At 45.3% G+C, this 24,079-nt stretch overlaps 1 protein-coding gene across 1 annotated transcript; it reads right to left on the reverse strand.

The window, feature by feature from the left end:
* Positions 1 to 340: 340 nt before the first annotated feature.
* Positions 341 to 7,375, reverse strand: bmp4 (bone morphogenetic protein 4). Its single transcript, XM_085932251.1, has 4 exons — positions 7,113 to 7,375; positions 3,997 to 4,119; positions 3,283 to 3,647; positions 341 to 1,831 (listed from the first exon to the last, which is right to left on the reverse strand). Exons 3-4 carry the CDS (start codon positions 3,638 to 3,640, stop codon positions 981 to 983), a joined length of 1,209 nt encoding a protein of 402 aa, XP_085788377.1. The 5' UTR covers positions 3,641 to 3,647; positions 3,997 to 4,119; positions 7,113 to 7,375; the 3' UTR covers positions 341 to 980.
* Between the last annotated feature and the right edge of the window lie 16,704 nt (positions 7,376 to 24,079).

Raw genomic sequence — 24,079 nt, forward strand, 5'->3', positions numbered from 1 at the left:
GTCTCTCTGCAAACATTATCATATAATTTGGGCCAGCCGTCGGCTTGTAAATAAGTGATGTCGAGGCCCATTGTGTGGCGGGGGCACAGGTTGGAGACAGGCGTCTTTGCTCTTGCCGGCACGAGACAAAGGCAGGAGACACAGCGTCTAACCTTTTGATTCTTCAGAGGATCACGTCAGCCCGGGACACTTTGTCCGCAATCATGCCCCTAACGCGGGCTAGGAGGTGGGGGAGACAATAGGCTCACCCTCACCCTCGGCCTGCTTGCAATTGTCCCAGCACATGTTAGCCTAATTGACATTAAAGTGAAATGGGAGAACAATAGGTGGCCCGCTACTGTCTTTGAAATGGAATGAAATGTCTGTAACGGCAATTGACAGGCAAAAGGGGGAGGAAAAAATATATATCGTAAGGACACACAATATTTTCGAGTCACGCAGAGCAATGGAGGATAAAATGATTCTTTTTTTTTTTTCTATTTCGTGGGCAGCTCGAACTTTTTGATGGCAAGCCTGGAAAAGGGACAATGAGGAAGTCCGCATATCTGGTGAGTTTATTTCTGTTGTTTACAAGATGTTGGGTTTCTCTAATTCATAAAATGTTGGGAAAATAGGTATATGATGGTGAAAGCAATAATATTAGTAATAAATAAACTCCTTAGATTCTTTTTTCCATCTTTACTATTTTATCAATAAAAAACATATACAATCTAATGTACATGATGAAAAGTTGTACAGCTTTTTTTTCCCATGTTTAAAATAAGGACTCAATTTATTTTTTTTATATGTCGATATAAATATATATATATTTTGTCAAAATATATGATCATGTTATCAAAGGAACAAAACAAAAAAAAAAGAGTGAGACAAACGTACACCTCAACGTAAAAGTTATAAATAAGGGTCCAAGTGATTTTTTTTTTCTTTTTTAAGAGACTTTGTAGCGACTTGTTTCGTCCGAATCCGGGTTAGCTCGCACTTTAGCGGCAGCCGCAGCCCTCCACCACCATTTCCTGGTAGTTTTTCAGCACCACTTTATCGTTTTCGTCCAAGTAGAGCATAGAGATGGCGCTGAGCTCCGTGGGCACGCAGCAGGCCTTGGGAATGTTGTTGTTCACAGAGTTCACCAGTGTCTGAACAATGGCGTGGTTGGTAGAATTGAGGTGATCTGCCAGCGGGAAAGGGCATTCCCCGTTGCAGTAGTAGGCCTGGTAGCCAGGGGGCGCCACTATCCAGTCATTCCAGCCCACGTCGCTGAAGTCGACGTAGAGCGCGTGGCGTCGGCAGTTACGGTTGCGTTTGCGACCCCGCTGCTTAGGGCTGCGCTTGGTCCGCTTGGTCAACGGGTGACCTTTGCCGTCATGGCCGAACGTCACCAAGAGGGGGCGCAGCTGCTCCCAGTCCTCGCCGGGCTCCTGGTGGAGCGAGCGGCTGACCCGGACGTGCTCGCCCCGACGGCGTGGCGTCCGGTCCAGGTGCAGGACCTCCACGGCCAAGCCGTGATTGGGGCGGCGTTCGCGAGTCCAACGCAGCACGGCGGGGCTGACGTCGAAGCTCTCCCAGCGCGACGCGTTGTGTCGTACCAGCCGCGTGTCCAGAAGCTGCGTGATGAGCTGGCCGGGCCGCGGGGCCTTCAGCACCTCGTACACGTTGATCCGATGGAGGCCCGTTTTGTTGTCGTCGTCGCCGCCCGCCTCGGCTATCTGTTGTCGGTAGAGGCGCAGTTCGGCCGAGGAGAGCAGCTCGTCCTCTGGAATGCTGCTGAGGTTGAAGAGGAAACGGAAGGGCGTGGCCTCATTCTCGCCCAACTCGTGCACTCTCTCCATGTGCTCTGAAACATGCAAATCAATTGAGTTACCAGCTTGCAGACAGAAATGAATTCAACTCGCAAGATAAGAGTGGAGGCAAAGTATCCCGTGGAATCGGTTGCCTTTCTCGGAGCACTTTGCTGAAACACGCATCCCGAGGAGGGTGGTGATTAACGTACCACAGCTACAGTATAAACACAGTGGCGCGCACTCACGCTGCAGATTTCTGGCGAGATCGCCATTGTTGAGGTGGGGCTTTACCAAGGGGGTGGGGAAGGAATGTTGTGTCTACTATTTTCCTGCACAATCCACCCCTATTATTTCACACCCAGAACCTAATCTTGCCCAGGTGGTTCTCATGATTAAAAGCCGCTGGAGTTCTGATCAGCCGAGTCGCGGCTCGTTTGCTCTGCCGCTATATTACTTTTCGTTTGGTGAATTCACACAAGCGGTTCTGAGTTGAACGATCACAGATCGGCGGATGAATGAAAAAGTAAAATGTCAAGCGAGACCTTCCTACTCGAGAGAACTCCAAGCATATGATTAACATAGTTTAGAGTATAAAAAAAGAAGAGACGGGTACATTTTTAGGTAGCGCAGTAGAAACCTTCTAGCACTCTTTTCCATGTGACTCTTAAGATGTGGTCTAGAAAGGGCATCCCAATTAATATTTTGTTTGTGGAAAAAGAAGAAAGCAACAAAATCCACCTGTTAATTTTTGTCATCTTAGGGGGGCGGCCATTTTGCTTTGCGATTGAAAATGACATCACAGTTGCACAGGGCTAAGATAAAGACTCGTAGATGTTGATGCTAGTTCCCTCAGACCTAAAACCAAGTTTTCAAGTTCAACACACTCATTTCCCCTTCGGTTCATTAGTTCCTTGACCCGACTTGTTGAAGGCTTTACCTCCAGCAGCTCAGTCGACCACAAGTTCCTTCAACATGAATCAAAAGCCGCTAGCCTTGCTCGCCGCAACGCCGTTCCGTTTGTCCGTCCCTTACGTCGCACGGGGCTCTGAGGCACTTCTTTCCATCCCTTTGCTCTCGGGCACCCACATTGTTAGCAATGTGCGTCTTTATTTAGAACGCGGCAGAGTAGCATTAAAGATAATTGCACGTTGAGGAAGGTCCTTTTTTTTTTTTTTTCCCTTTCAAAAAAAAATAAAAAATAGCCCATCTCCACATAAACTACAGCGTGTCAGTCCAGTTTTCCGAGTTGCTCCCTGCAGGATGTGGTTTGACGTAGACGTCGGTAATATGAAGGTATGCTTTTTGCTTGAGCTGTTAACCAAAGCCTTTAAACCGAAGAGGCCATTGGGAGTTTTTCAAGCTTCGCAGGTCGTCAAGCAGCAGTTGGTGACTTTTTAAATTCAAATCTGGATGAATACTCAGTGGGGGGGCTCATCTTTGATGGATATTTTAGGCTTTTGAGCTAGCAAACTAGCTCGTTACTCCCATCGCGCCTCATCCTTACCTTCATGGTGGAATCCCCTCACAGTGTTGGCTCGGCTCGCCGACCTTTCCGGGTACTCGAAGGAGATTTCGCCCCCCGACTCGTCTACCTCGCCTGATTGCAGTCGATGGAGGTCCAGCATGTAGCGCGGCACGGCGGCGGGCGAGCGACTGGGCCGGGGTCGCTTCTTGAGGCCGAACATATGCAGCAGGGTGGCCTCAAAGTCCCGCAGCAGTTCATGGCTCTGAGCGTCCCAACGACCCTGCAGGCCCGGCACTTTCTTTTTTCCTTCTTCTGGTATCAGACTGGCATGGTTGCTCTCTCCCAGCAGGACTTGGCATATGAAAATGACCATCAGCATTCGATTACCAGGAATCATGATGTCTCTGATGGGACACGGGTTACACGATTAGAAATTGAACTTTGACCCGATGGGAGACTGGACTTCATGACTGGCCGCTAATTGCTTTGAATGATCCAATCTGGCTTGTTTAATCTAATTGTAATCGGCGCCAGGGGCGCGGCGGCCATTGGGAATTTCGGGAGATTCACAAAATGGCCGCTCCATTTCTGGTGAATGTTTTGCAAATATTTACAACCTTGAACGAACTCTGACGTGAACTAAAAAAAAAAAACAGCAACAATTTTTTTACTGCTCCCCGCCGACCGAACTAAAAATAAATGTATGCATGCTTTAATGGAGGATTTTAAAAAAGTAACTTTCCGCCTACTTACCGACACAAAATAAAGCATGGGAAAACAGTCCATGTTTGTTGGGAGCAGGCGGTGGGCACGTTCTTCCAGGAAATGTTAGGTTGCGTTGGGCGGATGCAGGAGAACGTAGGAGTGAGCCTGTTCCTGGAAGAGACACACACAAAGAACTTGTAAACTTAATTACCGTACATAATTGCAAACATAAAAACAAACGTGTCTCAAAGTTGTTTTTTGAATGACCACCTGATAAATAGAAGAAATGTCTTCCGGGTTTTCACCTGTGAGTCATACTGCAGTTTTACCAGGTTGTTGTCATTGTTCCTGCTCAGCCCAAACCGCTAATGAGCAGAAATATCTCAAAGCGACTTGTCTAGATCTAAAGCTTAAAAGCACACGAGTTGTTGGCTGTCTTTGTACTCTATTTTTGTTTTCTGTCAGTTATCGCACAACTTATAATAAAATCCATAAAAACCGAGACATGGGCCTGTTCCTGTTCCAATCAAAAGTTTGCCAAGTCGAGACAGCTGCCGGTAAAATAGAGAGATAAAACCATCCTGCTTTTACGAGGTTCTTGGAAATTCCGGCACCAAGTCAACAGCTGACAATACAAAATTTGGGTGAAAATTGGATCCAATTGAATTAGTTAAAACTTAGCATAGCTTGGGCATTAGCATTCTAAATCAAACACTAATCCCCAGTGTAAGAAATTAATCAAAAGCATGACACTTCTTGGCCACGCCGAGAGAAACGTTCAAAACAAATCTGCTGTGATATTAATAGACTTGTCAAGTGAGGCAATACGCGTGAAACTATGTCGTAAGGTGGAATACTGGTTTTGATTTACCATCTGGCACGGAGGGGAAAAGCAGTGTTGGCTGTGTTTCTTGGTTTTTTTTTTTCTTTTTTTGGGGGGGGGTCATTAAATGCACCACAGTGTTGAATCACAATCATAAAAGTGTTTATTAAGGTCAAACTCGAGAGTGACGTTGGTGTTTGGTCACTGTTTTAGATGCTGAAGCCACATGCATTCATAAAAAAATGTAAATTAATATAAAGTGGTGAACCATACATGTGCGCTTTTTTTTTTTTTTTTATTTGCTCACATTTAGTATTATGTTTTTGGTCCATTTCTGTAAAAAAACAAAAAAAAAAGCTAACGGACAAGAATGAATGAATGAATGGAATTTCAATTCATTTCAACTGAAAATCTTGATGATTTAAATACATACGTTTTTCATTTGCCTTTGACCCACGATTGACCTTCGGCGTGCTCGGTCGTGCGCACGCACGCACGCACGCACGCACACACACTGGCGGGAAATCGGCAGCCATTGCATGTTTGTGAGAGCAGAGCGAGCGAGGACGGTTCGGAACATGATCAGCTCTATTACCCATGGGGTGGGAGGTGTGTGTGTGTTTGTGAGGGAGGAACGTGTGTGTGTGTGTATCAGTGACAACAAGCGTTCATTGTACAGAGAGAGAGAGAGAAAGACACGGAGGCCTCTCCCATCATTACAGGAATTGAAAACATAGCGACCATAACTGAACATCTTGTAACCGTAGCAAAATGAGGCGCTTGGGCTTCAATACTTCAATTTTACAACTACGTATATTGTTCTTATCATGACGTCAGCACAAAAGGCCCAGCTGCGGCGTCAAACCCAAGAGCAGGCCGCAATTAGGACTCTAAAGGAAAGGTAATTCCACCAGTGAGCGACCAATCGCAAGCCCCTGATATTGATCGTCTCTGTTGTCCCTAATTGGGTTACAGTCACAGGGGCAGGTTCTAATGAGCCACAAATATTATTAACGACCATTTTGACGTCAAAGAGAAAATTGGAAGCCGTTATAGAAAGTCAAGCAATTTTTGGGTTGGATAGTTTTTCTTTTTTTTTTTTTTTCTTTTCTGATATTGGCAAGGGAGATATTTATAAATTACATTTTTGTTACTATAAAATTATGTTGTATTAATTTATTGGCTTAAGGTGCTAGTAAAACCCAAGAAAAAAAAACCCAAATGGACTTGGTTTGCCTCTTTAGGGCCATTTTAGTTTTCATAAAGTCCTCCAAGGGCTGTACTAAATTTGTGGAAAAAAAATGTGATCAAAGTTGCCCAACCCCGCTCGAAAACCGCACTACAAGATGAATTGCATAAGAAGACCGCAGAGCCCCCTCAAAATAAACAGGCAACCTAAAACAAAAGCGACCAACAATAGCAAGCAATAATTCTACAGTAGAAAAAAAAAAACTTGGTGGGTGCTCCTTTTAAATGATATATGTTTGAATAAATCAAAGTGTGTACAATGCAAACTCCTCAAACTAGACAATAAGTTTCATACAAAATTAAAAAATAATAATAACTATTGATTTAGAAAACAAGAAACAAACTTCTAGTAATGGGAATAATTATTGTCATTTAGAAAAAAAAATACTACCAGATTCAAGAAAAAAAAACCTTTACACTTTACAACTCTTAATAAAAATAAAAAAAACTAAATCATAGACTCTTAGATTCAAACAAATACTCTTATAAACAGAAATAAGTCGTTATTTCACTATTATATCAGGAAATGCACAGGTTTAACCCAAGCTGGTGTTATTGTAACTCCCTTACACGTCATCGCGTGTTTGAGTGAGAGTGTGTGTGCGTGCGTGCGTGTGTGTTCGTTCGTTTTTGTGTGTGTGTCCTTTGTCCTCACGCCACTCAATTGAGACATTTTACACAAACACACACACACACTGCACGATTCTTAAATGCATCCACACTTTGTGACGTAATAGTTGAAATTTAACAACCCTCATGTGTTACTCACAAAGCACAGATGTTGCACAACAACTTAGCAATGTGCACGACTCATGTGAACAATTAACGACGCTGTCAATCGGGCATAAATCCGTGCGTAAAAATGCCACCAATTAGTTGATTCGTCATTTCAAATGGCAGAGTAACGTCATGGAATATTCACTTTGCAGCTCTAACTTCGAATTCAATTAAGAGTTTTTCACTAATTGCCCCAAAAAATAGTGATTTAAGTAAATAATAATCATAAAAAAAAAAAAACATTCTCAGCAACAGGTTGGTTTGGTCCGTGAACGCCTCATAGCGCAGGACGCGTCATCGAATTAGCGAGACTCACCATCAGTAAGAGGTCCAGGTCCAAACAAGCAAGTATCAAGATTGACGTGATACAGTCATAAAGTCCAAGAGTGAGGTTATAAAAACCGAGCCTTAAAGGGAAATCGGGCGTCTTCGGGGCTCATTAAATCCCTTTCAAGGTGTCCCCAGGGGCGCAACGGCGTGAGCGAGAGGCTCCGAGCGGGTCAGTCGGCGCCGATGGATGCGGGGTGGGAAGCACAATGAGAAATAGAGAGAGAGAGAAAAAAAATGAGGCGGTGCGCAGGAGGGACGTGTTCGAAATGAGCCAGCATCCCGAATCCCGTGCACTTTTTATGTATCCGCCCAATTTCAACCTTCCTGCCCACCTCTCCTCCTCCTCGTCATCCTCCCTCTTCTTCCATGCGCCCTCCCTCCGCAGGCTCCGGTGTTCGCAACCCCCCCCCCCCCCATCTGTCTCAAACACCTTGAATGTACCCCCCACCCCTACCATACCCCCCCCCCCCCCCCATTACTCCATAGGAGAACATTTTGGGGGGTTGATCATGTTTTGTCCACCCAACCTTCTGTCCATCCCATCCCATTTGGCAATTTCTGCCAATCCATCCTTCCATCCAATCATCCCTTGATCCACCTTTCTGTCTTCCTCTCCAACCAAGAACCCGCTGTCCATCCATCGGAGTGATCTTTTATCTAACAATGTCATCCGACAATACATTTAGCAATATATACACTCAACTCATCCTGTCTGTCTGTCTGTCCATCCATTGTCCATTCATTCGTCCATCAAGCATTTGTCCCATAATTCTTTTCAACTGGTTTGTTCTTTCTTCCGTCCACCAATCATCCAAGAGTTCATCCATCCAACAATTTATATCCGTCCAAGCATTCATCTGTCCAACCAACCTGCCAGGTCATCCATTTTTCCGACCACCAAAAATAGTTTCATCATTCTACTCAAATGAAAGCACCACCTTCACTTTTTTATATAAGTCGTACATTCGACAACTCATCAATTTTTTTTTTTTTACGAGTACGTTCTCGCAACCCTCGGTTCCCCGAATGTCCGCGTAAAGTCTCAACGCTCTGTTATTTACAAGACATGGTTGGCCAGAGAAGGATACTTTCCCCGTTCCCAATGCGAGGCGTGCATGTGCCAAACTATCACAACAGAAGGATGATGTGTGAAAGTTTCAGATTATTTACAGCTGTTGGCTCCACTTGTCGAGTTTGAATAAGCACTCCTGAGCAGGACCATGTTGACGGACGAGCCATTAAGGCTTGGAAGCGCTCTGGATGAAAACGCTATGAACAGTACCCTCTGGCCTACTTTCATGTCGTTATTCATTTTCGTTGAGTCATTTCATATCGCCGTCAAATTGACAGGTGGGATTTTTTTTCCCCTGAAGCCTCTTACCTGAACCCTCCTGCCAGGCAGTAGTGTGAAATGCAAATACTTCATTCCTGTACTTACTAACTGAAAACACCCAAATCTCAAATCATATTTCCCCATTCAAATGAATGGGAATGACATTAATCCGTCCAAGTACCCCCCCCAAAGAATTTCTGATATGCAATTGAATGAGGAAAACTAATGTGCTGTAATCTTGCACTTCATAAAAATATAGTCAGATCATAATTAAATAGATTTTTTGTTTTTTGTTTTTGTCAAGTGCATCAATTCTAGTGTCCCTGCTTTGACCACCTGGGGGCAGTATAACACAGATGTCACACAAGTCCCTAACTCGGGAGCCAATCATAATGCAGCAGGACAAGTCCCTCCTACAACCTAATGGGATTCATAATAACATCTCTCCTCTGAGCTTATCAGTGCGCAACTAATATCAGCTGTCTACGCAGAGGATAAAGAATTTATGACCGACAATTGTTATCTGGCCTATCTAAATGTTGAGGAACCATTTCAGTTTGTTGCTTAGAGAAGGAAAAGCAATGTAACATGCTAGGAGGGGCAGTTGTACAGCACTTAGTGCTGCTGAATTTATTTATTTTTACCAAAGCGTTTCTTTAAACAAGTATCTGTACTTCTACCTCGGTAAATAGTGTGAGTACCTTTGCCATAATTGGCGTGCTCTCCACTTTGGGGATGTTCTTTGTGACTCAGGGCGCTTCACCTTAGGGCGCATGCCTTCTGCATGACGACACCACATGGCAGAGATTCTCCCAAATGTCTTCCAAGACTTTTATTTTTTTTAAAGCGATCCACACCTTGTTTTCGTTTTTCCAGTTTCAAGTCATAACTTGGGGCGATTGTAGCACCCCAACACACCTCAGAGTCCATTTCCCTCATATTCAGCTTCCCCCGCCCAGCCTCAGTTTTATCTTTCGTCACGCTCCCTGCGTGATTTCATATTGCAAGCGGAATTAAAAGCAGATGAAACTTGTGAAATAATCCAACACTAGCTCTGGCCGATGTCAGAAATGAGAGACGTTATAAATGTTTGGGCCCAAATGTTTTGACGGAAGGGAAGGCAATTTAACACGTTGCTGACACGTACGAGCAAACAATGAGACGTAATCAAGCCTTGTTATTGTAACACAAAGCAGAGGGCGCCGCCGATGCTTCTTGGGATGAATCAGATGTGACGTCACCGCATCGGGACAACTTTCAGAGCAACCCTGATAACATGTCGCATAAAAGCCACGGAGCTATTTGTTCGGGCCTGATAAGTAAATGCTGGCGTGTCGGAATTGTTGTAGCTTGCCCTCATCAAACTGGATACTGGTGATAAATGAATATTTTTCATACTGATAAAGACGAGAGTTATACAATAAAATGCAAGCTTAATATCGATTGTATATTTTAATGACAGATAAATGAAAAACACCTGAGGGGTTCAAAAAGTAATTCCGACCTGAACGATTTTGAAAATACATTTTTACATTCTGGTTCAGGCGGGTTCTATGTTTTGTTTTGAATCAGGTGACTTCACCTCCCACGCGACCATTACTAATCCACTCACCTGAATTGCACCTCTTAAAGTCAAAGGTGCCCTGGAGAGATGTAAAACCCGCCCCTGTAGCGTTCTCATTTCTACGAATTGTCCCGTAATCCATCCTCTGCGACATCTAAATTATGCTCAGGGCAAAAAGGACAAGAAAAGTTTACGGACGGATCGGACAAACTATTTTAATCCCTGTAATGGAATTGGCATGTAAACTCGAGAGACTGGAAGTAAACAGAGGGAAAATGGAGAGGGATGGATGTGCTTTCCAGGGGAAAAGCTGTGTTGAAACTCACGGTTCGTGCCCCCTCCTTCGCCTCTCCCTCCCAGAGAGAGCAGGACCACAAGATACTTTAAAACCTTTTCCGGACCATCTCTTGTAAGCGCGTTTCCCAGTTTGGATAAACACGGCAACCTTCTGGCCACAAAGAATATTTATACTCAAACTTGGGGTTTGTTTTTAAAGCAACAGTAAGGAATGGGTTTTTTTTTTTGCTCATGGGCTCCCCCTGCTGTCATTAAATGTAATACACTTATCTGGAGCGAAGAGTGATGCTCCTTTAATGTCTTTCCATGTGCTTCTTATGCTCCCTGCCAGATATTATCAGCAGGCGTTGGTCAAGTGAGTGTGCCGTGAGGTGCTGCTAGTAGTGTGGGGGTCCTTTTTTTAGGTCTTCCTCTCGTTTCAACATTATCCAGATGCAGCCCAAGTGGGCCCAAGGGTGGGACTTTGGCGCTGGACGATACGTTGTTAATGGATTAAAAAGCTTTTTTATCGCCATGTGCATTGGCACTTGTAGATAATGTCTGAGGAAGGGGGTTGGGAGTTAGTCGACCACCACACCGATGTAGGTCACCGTATTATATCGTTTCCCATGCTAATTAATATGGTTACTAACAAGCTACACCCTCTTAGCTAACATGGCAACGTGATTGCATGATTTAACATTTTGACCCCGTATTTCTGCCTAGAAAAAAAATTGTCAAAAATCTCAGCAAATGAGATGAGTTCATTCACATGTTTTGATAATTCCACTTCTTCCATTTACCAATCGTGCTTTTGCTTCGGAATAAAGACAGTGTACACAAAAAAATACACAAACTAGATGTCTGACTCGCGGGACCGCTTGACAACCTTAAATAACCCTGTGAAGGAAAGACGTTCAAAAGCTCTGACTCTGTAAATCATCAAGTGCAAAGTGAGACATCAACACATTTTGACACGACAGAACATCGAATGTAATTCTCAACACACTAACCGCGTATAACATTTCTATCGCCCTCCCGGAGCTGTTGCGGCATTTCAGTGGATTATCAACGCCACTCTTAAACGCACTCCGAGTGTCGACAGTACTGTCTTTTTTTTTTTTTTTCCCAAACGTGACATTTAATACGGTGAGTAAATCACTCTAGAGACCTGTTATTCCGCCAAGAATGCAATTACATACTTTCAAATAAAAACTTGAAAGGGCCCAACAAGTTTTAAAACGCAGTGTGCGCTCGCGGGACGGCAGGCCAGGAATTCCAAGCAGTCAGAATATGCTAACATCCCTTGTGTGGGCAAAAGGGGGAGTGAGGAGGGGGAATGCGTTTGAAAGGAGACTAAACTCAAATGCTTAGTGATGGCCTATAACTTTTGAAGTTAGCAGGGAAGGCTCTCCGTATTAGCTGAAGGCAAGTAAAGGTAACACGGAGGTGGGCGAATATAGCACAGAAGTTAATGTTAGCAAACAGGTTAATTACAATCAACAGTTAGCAAGTTAGCATGCAGGCATGCCATTTTAGCGCAGAGTTAGCATATACGGTAAATTCACCATGTTAGCTAGTAAAGTCAACGCGCAGCATAGAACCTTGCGTAATTGACATTTTAGTGAGCGACGCGAGCAGGCAGTCTCACCACGTTAGCACAAAGACTATCAATGGTAGTGAGATCATTAATAGATTCTACATATTATATATTTGACATTTTAGAAAATTTACTAAATATACTAAACAACTGTATGTGATCTAGAGGAGCTTGACAATTAGCTTTGTCAGACCAGTTTACTATATTCTGTGCGTCTCTTCTTAATGAACTATAAAGACAGCAAGGTGTAAAAGCAATGATTCACTCCTGACGTAATACTTCAAGGCACATTCTGGGATTTAACTCCCCGCGGGCCGTTTCCCGGGAATTTGGCAGCAGACGCCTGATTAACCCACCCCTCAGAGATCCAGGAATGCTGTCACCCAAGTTTTAAAGATCGGTCTCTGCTCTGACGTGTAGTCCTGCTTTCTGCATGGAAAAATGCTTAAGCGGTTGCTGCCTCCAGGTTCCACCCTGCATTGGATCATTAAAGACGGACCATGACGGGAAGAACCTGAACGTCTTAGCTTAACGGTTGGCATCAAAGCCATGGTCAGAGTAACCTGGCAAAGATGAAAAATTCACAATCCACCTTTGACAGATTCAGACTCTTAGCTCATCAGCTAGCAGCAACAACAAGAAATCCATTTTAGCGGATTTCGGCCAACTGCCCGTAAGCTTGTATAAGTGCCGAGTCATGTTATCAGTGCTACCAAATCCATCCGCTATGCAAAAATCTATGGCAGCTGGACTTTTCTGGTCCAAAGGGGACTGGAAACAGATCTGCCTAACTGGAGCCACATTTCCCTCTGCTCACCGGTGCAGCCCCCCTGGGGGATTCATTTGTGACATGACACAAATTTTCCGCTGACAGCGAAACGAATAAATAAGCAAACAATTCAGAAAAGGGCTTTAAGGCTGATTGTGTGTATTCATGCTCATAAGCTAAAACCCCGGAGGCTTCTGGCTGGGGTTAAGCCAAGTAAATGGTACCACTAACAATGGGTATTTTGGATTTCCGACAAAAGAAAGTCAAAGTGATCGTTAGCGTGTTTTATTCGGGATATCATTCTGAGGGAAAATTAGATCCCGTGAACAAAAAATGGGCATTATGACTTCACCCCCCCCCCCCTAACATCTTCCATTATGAGGACCTCTGAGGCCGTTCTATGTCGCCATGGCGACCTCTCAAACATGCCGCCGGTTGGCGTAAGGTCGGCTGCCAAAATGTGTTTCCTCGCTCTGCCTGTTTGCCCTCAAGTGCCTTGTGCCCCACCCTCAGGGAGCCTCGTGATCCGCAGGGAAGTCAGAGTGGGGAATAACAGCGAGGGCAACCCAGTGGTTTACGAAAACTGTAAAATAGGGAATGGAATGGAGTTTATGTGCAAAGACTGTGTCATCATTACCTCCACCAACAAAAACGATGGAAGCTTCTCCCAATTCTCTTAGGAACATCATTCGAATAGAATGTTTTTATTTTCTAGTATGGGATGAGTGAGGTCCGAATTTTAAAGTCCCACTAACAAGCTCTTAAATTGAATTGCTGGACTTCAACCCTGTTTTAGGAAATTTGCTTCACTTCAACGCTTTACCTTCTTAGGTAATCCAACTGAATTGCCAGCTGCTAGTTCAGCTGGAGATGGCGGAGCAAAATGACAACAAACACGTACAGAAGCTGCTTCACCTCCTCCGCAGAACAAGCATGACATCAGCCGGCAGCCATTTCGCTGTTTACGCGCTTTATTTTCGAGGCTCCATTATGCTTGACTCGTCAGTGCTTTTAGCCGCTCGGGAGGAAGAGCGCAGCGCGAGCAGCCGTTGTTAATATTGGCTGCATCTGCTGAAAACCAAATAACGGCGGGTGGTCACCTTTCATCAGAGAATGACGGGAATCAGGGGTAGTGGGCTTGAAAGGGGAGGGGGGGGGGGGGGTTGTAAGGTGAACCTGTACAATGTGTGCACCTCCATGAAAATGATATCCGAATAGTGAATTTAATACAATAGAATAGAATTTAGTAAACAAATAATAGATACATGGAAAAATAAATGAATAAATGAATAAATGAATAAACGCTGTGTAATTGGGGGAGATATTTCCCCCTGGGATAACTTAATGTATTAAAAAATGTAAATGATGACAATTCATCAATGATGAAATGATGGTATTCCAATCTATTTCTACAATTATTTTTTTTAATCAAGCGAACCGTAGTCGGGGGGTGGTCAGTGGTGCTATGTTTGTGTGTATGTGGGGTTTTTTTTGGGTGGGGGGGGGGGGGGGCGTTTTGTAGTGCTATCTCGCAGCTGTTCCACTCAGGACGGCGAGGTCTCCCGGCATAAATTTCACTGATATCACCTCCATCAGAGGCCCATAAAGCTGATTTATTATAAATAGAACTCTGGTGTGTTTACGGCACACATTCTTGAGCCCGCAACATCTTTCAAAGTGAGCATTTGCAGGTGCTCTGGCTCGGCCTCCGTGGGGCAGGAAGAACATGGAAGGAGAGAGAGGAGGTGAAGGGGGGGCGGGTGATGGAAGAAAAGGGCAAGATAAAGCATGAAGGTGATGAGCTTGGGAAAACATGGCAGCTATTACCACAAGGGTTTTACTGAGCATCAAAGTATTTACTGGTTTATAAATGTAGTAATTCTCAAGGCACTCCCTAATCAAAAATAAGCAGGTGGTTCTTCTGCGAGGCTGGAGATGCAATGTTCTATGTGGGTTAGTTATATATTATATAAGAATATAAGTATACTATACGTCTTATACATAACGATCCAAAAATAAATATCAGGGAAAGCCTACTTGAACATCTGAACTTTATTTGGAGTTTGTCTGAGACTAGCTTGCTAGCTTGACGCACAATGAATTATGCTCAAGTCGGAAACAAGATTTGAGTTGAATTACAAATTCTGCAATTTGGCAGAACAATCAAATTGAGTTTATTGTGGCTTTTCACTGATTCACACATCAAATGGCATGAAAAGCCACACATTTCAAGTAATAGATGTCCAAAGCAGCCCTAAACACTTGATAGTGAAAGTGGCTAGCAGCTTTGCGTAACATTAACGCTTGCTAAATTGCCTTCTCAAACAGCTGTCCCCCGAATGCGGTTAGTGGTTAGTCAGCATATTGATCCGCAGTGACCTTTTTAATTTTTTGCCACCATGTAGAAAAATAAATCTTGAACCGTAGTCTTGCGCAACTGTTCCAGAAGCACCTGCTATGACATGCAACGTGGCTAGGATTGGTATTTATTTACAAGGGACAACGTGCACACACACAAAGACCGTCATGTAAACAAATACCCACAATCGTCCACAATCTGGCTTGTGTTTTCTTTCTGGCTTTTTTTTCTTCCACAGGGTGGAAATATTTAGCCCTGATGAAACCTGCATCTGGACGACCACAACCCCTCAAATCAAATAAACCAGGGAGCTCTATTCTTTTCTCCTTTTTTTCTCCCCCATTCCCTCTTCCATAAAACCCATCAAGAGGAATGTTGGTAATCCATGTCAACTCCTCCATCATGTCTCTCATTACCAGCCACATTGTTCCCATTAGGCCTCAATATCCTCAGCTCCTATCAAGGGAATGGAACAAAAAGTTCAGCCTTTACGGGTACAATGCCTTGTCACTGGAGCTAAGATGTATTCTTTAGCTACTTACTGTAGCTAACCTTTTGAAAAAAAAAAAAAGCGCTCTTTAAAAATTGTCCCTATAAGGCGCTTGGTTGGAGACGTTAGCTACAGACTGGACTCTTGTTTATGGTAGTGTTGGGTTGTGCAACCTGAGAAACTGAAAATATTACTAAAATTGTCCCTCATGGGTATGTTGCAGTAGGTAGCAGATAAGCTATTAGCTTTAGCCGTCAATAGCAGTGAACGGGTTATGGTTGACGTCTAACATTACAATTCCAAAACAATAGCTTTCTGGCCATTATCCCTCAAGGCTATCCTCAATACTTGGCATTGACAGAAAGACATTTTGAAAGTTTTCCACAACAGAAGTTCACAAGCCACCCATGCACAAAATCCACCATTAATCTGTAAAAAAAAATATGTCTTCAATAGTCGCAGTCTATGGAGTCACTCACACACACGCAGATATGGGCTTGGCCACCAAAGTTCTCGGTCAAGGTTAAGGAAATATCGAGATAATTGCAGGGCTGGACGGGACGTGAACTTTGCCGCCACATGAACGCGAGTCGGCTAACCCGTAACCCTAACCCTGACCTACTCACCACTTCACTCCATCGACTTCAAGCCGCCGCCTGCCTTTCGCATCGGAACTTTGAACAACAGGGAGTTTCGTGGTGTGGTTTTGGGAAAAACCCCAGATAGTCCTCTGATGTGGAAGCTGTCATATCTTATTTTAAGCTTCCGCAGCACATTGGCCACGCTCGTCGTTATGGCAATCTGTCACGTATCGTGATGCCATTCTATGGTGAACCTCGGTCGGATCCAAGTTTCCATCTTTGTAAACGAGCCCGGACGCTCAATGGAAAGCGCCATTCAGAAAATCGCTTCAGTGCAGTTGGCGCCCACCTTACACCGCCGGGTTTGATTGAATATCTCACTCCCAAAAAATACAATTTCTAAATCTGTATTTACATTCCCAAGGTTCAAGAATACAACTATAAAGTGGGCCAATCCTGACAACATGCATAAGAGGGACCAACGTACGACAGAATCAGCAACGAGAAGCCCTCGCACGTGCCAGCACGACTCGTCCCACATCTGGATTGACATGGCAAAGCTCTTAAGATCGTGAGTAACTGTGGCTTGCCATTTTATTTTGAAACTTACCACATGTGTCTCCTCTAATGGAACCGCATCACTTGATCTGGGTTTAGAGTGGCCGGGCTACAGTTTTAGGCATGCAAGTACATGGAAACATTAGAGATGAAAGAGAAGCGCATGTTGACAAAATTGTCATTTTGACTCAAGACTTGACCAAAAAAATGGATAAAAAGTGACATATTGTGTGATATTTTTTGGGTGAGTCCTAGACTCCTAGAATGGGGCGTGGAAGATTTGCAGGACCTCGAGGGCCAAAAAAAAAAGGCAGTGGCACTCCCTTAAACAATTTCGCAAAACGTCTGACCTACCAAAAACATCTATAAAGACCTATACAACCAATTTACCAAAAACCAACTCTAAAATCCAAATTGACTTCAACAAGACATTTTGTTAAATGCACTTTTTTATCCCCTTTCTAGGTCACAGCAACCTGAAAAGCTACAATGTTGCAAAAGTTATCAACAAATTGAACAGATTTTTTTCTTAAGAGCCTGTTTTAAAAAGCCGAACCTCTCACAGGAGGAGAAATTAGCTTGAGTGTGTGAACAAGCACTTGTTTATTGACCTGTGTGTGTGGTGGCGGTGGCGGGGCGCTGGGGCTAAACTTTATTAACCTGGCCTGCCTTGAATGGAAGACACCTGCTGTTGGCACTTAGGCCGTCATTACTTCTGTAGAGAACTGCAGGGAGGAACCCCAACCACGCCCAATCCCGCCCGCTGCTCCATTGTCCCGCCGTCCTTCATCCAAACAATCCAGTGCCACCGTGTTGACGATGAGAATCGCTTCTCGTTGGCTATCGTTGCTAAGATGACAAAACTTTGCCTGTCAGCGATCAAAATTGCAAAGCGGAAACCAACTAACCCCCCTTTGTCTACCCCCAATTTTTTTTTATTTGTTTTTTTGACGTTGCTACCGGTGCATCAGGCGTCGTCGAAAGAATGAAACAGACCATACAATGCGAACAAAAAAGCTGCAGCGCTCTCAACGGATAAGGAGCACAGATGGAGGGGGGGGGGGCGTATTGTCAGCTTGAAGTGAGTCCGGTTGGACGCAGCAGATAAGCGTTGCCCTCCTGATTTCACTCACATCCCTGTCAGACAGGAATTCAAGCTCGCTACTTCCTGTCACTTGCAGACGCTCGCTCGGCTGTGGGAAGCTTCGGGATTATCCCGATGAAATGTAATTTCCATCCTATTCTACGAGAAGAGTTCTGATGCTGGATTTCAGAGAAATCAAAGCAGCCACATCCAGCGCCGCTGTCAAAGATGAAGGGTCGCCCATCCTGAGTGACACATCCTCTAAAGTGCATGGTGTCAATGGTTGACTTTCAGCAGAGCAGATAAAGGCCAAGCTATCCCCGGCCCTTTATCGTCCTTTCTGCCATTACGCCGACACCAGAGAGGCGAGCCCGGATGCTTGAACGCGTCCGTGGCTAAAAGGAGGATCGGCGGGCTCGAGCCGGATAAGAAAGGGTGGGAGAGTTTCGCCAAGCGACAGCGTGTATTTATTTATTTGCTCCATTTCAGGAAATTGGGGAAGGAGAATCCCAGTGAGTAGTTTACAACCAAACATGTCCAAATATACAAGACTCAGCAACAACTGGGTTGCAAACTTGGGTCTTGCGTCACAAAAAAATGATTCAAACCTGAGAAAAATCCTGACAGTGAAGCTTATAAACTTTGCAAAGAGCCGTCATGGAGAATAGCCTGAGTGTGTGTTCAATTTGCCGATATGGTGTGATGTCATCGCTGGGCCCCGCCCCCCTTTCAAGATGGTCTGAGACGGGAGCAAATTAGAAGGCAACTTTTACATAAAAGGCCGAGAAGAAGGCTTGGCCGCTTTCAAAGCGAGTCAGGTTAATGCAAAGGAAAACAGATAGCGATGTTTCGACTCTTGACAGTGACGAATGCGGTTTTCATGGGGAAGGGGGGGATGTATCTCTGTGGATTAAAAAACAGGCTTTTAGGGAAAGCCACCCACTGGGTCTTACGAATGACGCGTCATTACTCAAGCAGACTTGAAGCAAATTTCAAGCAAACTTTTCTTTCTCTGTCTGCCGTGCATCTGCCAAGCTAGCCTCCTTTTCCTATCCCACGTCTAATGATAGCTGTCCTCCACCATGATTACATGTTTACTCTGGAAGGGCGGCTCGAGCGCTGCTGCCTAACCCATCGGGAGCTACAGCTCCAACATGTGAGAGAGAAGACGGATGGACACATTCCGGCTTGAGTAGTCTAAATGCAGCCAATTTTTAACGATGAAATGATTTGAATTGTTCAATGAAACAAGAAGGAGGTGCAAAGGCTGAAGCTGGGGCGAGGAGAAGGCACGTTAATCATCACCATCCTGTCGACAACAGAGCGCGCCTCGGTACTTGTAATGATAACGCAACTATCTCCCTGAGTCATGACAGAGTGGACAGGAAGCGAAGGCACGGTGAAATGATGGAAGACGTAAAACGGACCAAAAACATCATTAAGGGTATTTTGGGGGATTTGATTTGGCTAAAAACCTTTATTTGCATGGAGATGGATCAGTTCGGTTCAAATTACGGGGGTTAGATGTTTGAAAACCTCAACCCCAACAGGGATGTGAGATCTCCCTCGCGTCCTGTCCGTGGACCTCACCGGTAACAGCCCCCGTACCCCGGGCCAAGGCCGCCACCTTTGGACCCGACCTTCCACCTCTCGGCTAACTTGAATTTCACAAAAAGCACTTTCCCTTCACCCCTCCAACCTTCCGTCTGGAGTCTGTCGATGCGGGCGAGTCGACTGATCTGACACCCGTCTTGATAAATCGCGGCAAAGTAAAAGCAGAGCGGATGGTGTTTTTTCTCGCGGCTATCGTTCAGTTTTGCCATCTCCCTTCTCTTTGGATGTGTTGCCAAGAAGTGAAATGCTCCAGTGGATACAACGTTACATGACGCAGCTGCACTTGTGTTACTTAATTGCAGATTGGGCGAGGTCTTTATCTTTACATTTTGGGGGGGATAACCTTAAACAACATTTCCTTTATGTCCAGTCAAACTAGATTTAAAAATAAAGACCAAGGATTGTAGCGTTTATAGTCGTCAATGGCACTGAACGAGTTAAATCATTCTACTATAATTACTATATTATTAAAACCTGAACTCAATTCTCAACAATGTGATATAAAACAATATCTTGACAAGGCCTAAAGTTCTCCTTCGCGAACAGTAGCGTCTAATCGAGACACAATGTGTGATACGGTATGATATCTTGATAGCGCCCAGATCCTCTGGAATGACTTTTGGGCAGGAAGTGACATCCGCCCAGTGACGTTAGTTAGCATTTGTTTTGAATCGGCTGAATGAGGAGACAGCGAGAGAAGCGGGAACAAAAGTAATTAGATTAAAGTCCCACTTGCCTCCGGCGGTATTTCCACCGGTAAACATGTCTGTCCCAAAGCCGCCCATGTAAACACGGCACGCTCTTTGACCTCAACGGTAAACACGTGCTCCGGGGATAATCTTTCTCGACCCCACCACGCTGACGAATATGCTTTTAATCAGCAAAAGTAACACTTTACATGAATCTTCATTACCCGCTTAAAAGTCGAGATAAAATATGAGGATCCCGTCTAAATAATCGTATCGTCATCGTAGAGAGTAAAACAACACTTTGTTGTGTTTCTGAATTGTTTGTTGGCCACCTTTACTGACAGTACGGCCTTGTGAGCCTTATCACGTCTTCCATCTGCTGCTACACATCCTGCATGCTTGGGAGACAGAAAGAGAAATGATTGGGAAGAGATTGAAGCAAAAAGGGCCGAGCGGCAGCCGGTGGGTCCGGGGCCCGGCCCTCGTAAAACGTCTGCAGCCGGCTGGGCTGAAGGAGGGGGGGAGCAAGGAAGGAGGCAATTAAATACCCGTGAGGGCCTGACAGTGGCCGCAAGAGCTTCCCTTTATCCTTCACTGATGTACAGTATGCATATATGCCGTATACTAATACACTCGGGAAAGACCATGAAAAGTGAGCCGGTGTATAGAAGCGTGAGCGATGCATTCAGGACCACCGACGAGACAGGGGGTAAGTTATCAAGACAGACGACTTCCTACTGTAGTCTGATTATTCCCTGGAGGCCCTCTGTAAAAGACTCCTCATTAAGACCAGACCTTTTATGGAGGGCGTAATGAGTCTAGGCTACGACAAGGAAAGACTGATAAAGACAACGTCCACTTATTTCCTACTCTGGGTTATGGTTTCAGAACCTTCCTGTCCTCGGAGGTCCCACCAAGGGCACCCTAAAGAGCTAAAGCGGACTTTCAAATCTAAACTCAGAAGAACTGAGACTAACAGTTTCAGGACCAAGAGTTGAAAACAAACCAAGATCAGGTTTTCAGTTGTTGTGACCAAGACAAGATCAAGACTTTAAGGAATCAAGACCAAGACCGACCAGTTGAGATCCTGTCAAGACCAGGAAATTGAGGGGTTGAGGAGATGAGACCAAGTTAGGACCAATGATCTACAACAAAAAGAAAACAAGGGGGATTATTTACAAGTGGTTGCAACCGTAACAATTGCCACTCGGAAGTCTGGAAGTCCGCGTGACGTCAAGCCAGAAAGATCTCCTGTTCCTGTGCACGCATCTTTTGCCCGTGAAAAGACGAGTTCCTGGCAAGAGGAGGAGGAGAAGGCTGTGGGGAGAAATGGGAGGGGATGCTGTGTTGGGAATGCCAGGAATGTCCACCCATGTTTACAACCCGGGCTGGTTCACACCTGCAGGTCAGGCTGCTATCACCGGCCCCACGGCCCTCTTCCTCTTCTTCTCTGTTTTTTTCTTCTTCTCACTCCCCGCGTTCATTACATGAGGGTCAAACTCAGAGGTGACCTAATTAGAAGCTCATTACATCACCGACAATCTTCATTAGCATGCCAAGCCGGCCCGTGAATCCATTAGCTTTCCCGAGACCCCCCACCTTCCTGGTGCAGCCTTTACATTCCTGCCCCTGTGGCCCTACACTGGGGCCCCACATATAGAAATAACCTTTTAAAATATTACGGCTGGAGACATAAATTGTACTTCCTCCCATATCCTAAAAACAGGCAAGTTATGACTCAAAATAATGTGAATGTTTTTTTGTGCCCTGCAACAACTCCGGAGTCCACCCCACCTGTCCCCCAAAAGGATCCCGCGACCCTAATGAGGATGGATGTATATTTCACCGAGCTGCAAACAATTTTTTATCTTCCTGACATCATCAATCAGTCTTTCTAAAAAAAAAAGCAAAACGTTATGTTTAGAGAGGAGACATCGACTGTTTTCCACTAGGTCTTTGTTGGACGCCCCCGGGTGTAGATGAACGGGGGGGTTTTGGTGCCCATGCGGGGTATCCATCTCCTCGCTGGGGACTCGAACCTCCGCCGCTTTGCCTTTGAAACCTCTCCCGTCTGGTGACTGGTGAGCCATACGAGCGCTTAGAGCTTTGTAAGTGACTCCATTGTCGGGGGCAGATTGAGAGGAAAAAGGAAAAAGAGGGTCGGGTGGGACGGGGAGGGGGTGCGGCAAGCCCTCGGGACAGAGGAGCAAGGTGAAACAAAAAAGTCTGCTTCTGTGGTCTGAAGAGGCCAGGAACCCATCAAAGGCCCATGTGCTGACCTGCGGCCTTTGTCCGGCGGACAGCCCTGGCTTCATTTAACCTCTCTCCGGAGGTGAGCTATACACAATCCACCCTCGTGCCCTATGGGAACATCTCACCCCTCAACTCCCCCTCACCTGGGACACTGCAGGTGAAAGTGGATGGGCGGGGTTCCAATTGCTCATCGTCCCGACCTGTCAGGTATATGCCGCAAAGGTAGCTGAACCCTCTGTGTGTCCAATCCCGGATGCCGGAGTCTTACCCTGTGACAACGGCCCCCACCTTCCGGATACCTGGCGGCCGAGTCTTACCCCGCGGCCTTCGTAGCCTCTACTCCGGCGGTGAAGCGCTTACCTGGAGCATGGTAAACCTCAGCTATGTGGCAAACAAAGGTGAACTTAGTGGAGATCGCCACCATTGTTGAGTTCTGGGAAGGTGAATCGTTTGAATTGTCTGTAATGAGTTGCTGAATAGAGTGGATTTTGCTGCTGTGTGGGAGCTTGTAAAACGACCACCAATCTGCCTTTTGTACCACACGAATAAAAGGATGTTTCTTGTAAATCTTGAACTTTTACGTCCGTCTAAACTGTACCATGGTATATGTCTTGTGATTGGCTGGTGACCGATCCTGATCACCTTTGACCCAAAGTCAGTCTGTGGTATCCATCTCAATCACGACCTTGATGAGCTCAAGCGCTAAAGAAAATGGATGGAACAAAAAAGCTATTCTGATGTCGGGGAGGGAGGGAAGGTGGGGGTCAGGTGAAAATGACGGAGTACCTGGTACTGGCACTGTGGAAAGGAATCGTTGACCAAATTGTCCCGCTTTCATTAGAGCGCTGAGTGAAGCCTCTGCCTAGCCGTCGATTCCCAAGACTCTCGGATAACAAGTGGCTTCCCACACTGAGGCTTTCTGTTTTCTCTCTCCTCACCAATAAAACCAGGCCGGGACGGACTTTAGAGGGAAACGAGCAAGGGCTGGGGAAAGGGGACCCCTGCTGTGGTCTGCTGTTATCTGTCATTTTGAGGGTAGAGGGGGGGGGGACAATGAATGGCTGCCGACAAGGCATTTTAGGATGGCTGCGATAAGATATCCCACCCCTGGTGTCTGACCCCTCTAGCACCTTTCAAGTAAGCAGGTTAACTGTCCCTCTAAGAGCTGGTACTGAAAGACAAAGTTCTTGGGCTAGTCTGTCAAAAACTCAAGTGAAAGCGGATGATGCAGGACAAAAATATTCGGCGGCCATTTTAGTCCACTGAGGATTTGAGCCTTCGTCATGGTGGTGAATTTTGATGAGTCGCCATAACAAATGAAACTCCAAGAAGTCAACTCCAAGAAGGGAAGAGCTTGAAAGAATGTAAGGCAATAGATGCAAATTCTGTTCAGCTTGAGGTTGTTGTTTTTTTTTCCCGGTCGGTGCAGCTGTGTTGGGAATGTCGGGTTTGCGTGAGGAGGCCCAGTCGCGGCGGTCACGATGCAAACATGCGCGCACTGAGGTTGGCCCATTTATTTAGTTGCACTTGTTTAACCAGCTGCCCTCTGTGCTTCACGAGAAATGTCGACTCTCGACCGCCATGGCAACTATAAAAACAATAAAAAAAACACAGTGGGGCTTTATTTTAAAACAAAAATGGTGGAAATGCTCATAATAGAATTTAGATCTCTTGGCTCCAGATCGACATTGAGCACCCGAGTCGTCGTGCGTGTGCGCGCTGATAAACCGTGACCTCCGGCTCATGCCGCAAGTGCGCTAATGGTCACTGTGAGCGAGCCGGA

The sequence above is a fragment of the Syngnathus leptorhynchus genome, chromosome 15 (assembly GCF_054491065.1).
Source record: "Syngnathus leptorhynchus isolate UIUO chromosome 15, UIUO_Slep, whole genome shotgun sequence".
Taxonomy (NCBI): domain Eukaryota; kingdom Metazoa; phylum Chordata; class Actinopteri; order Syngnathiformes; family Syngnathidae; genus Syngnathus; species Syngnathus leptorhynchus.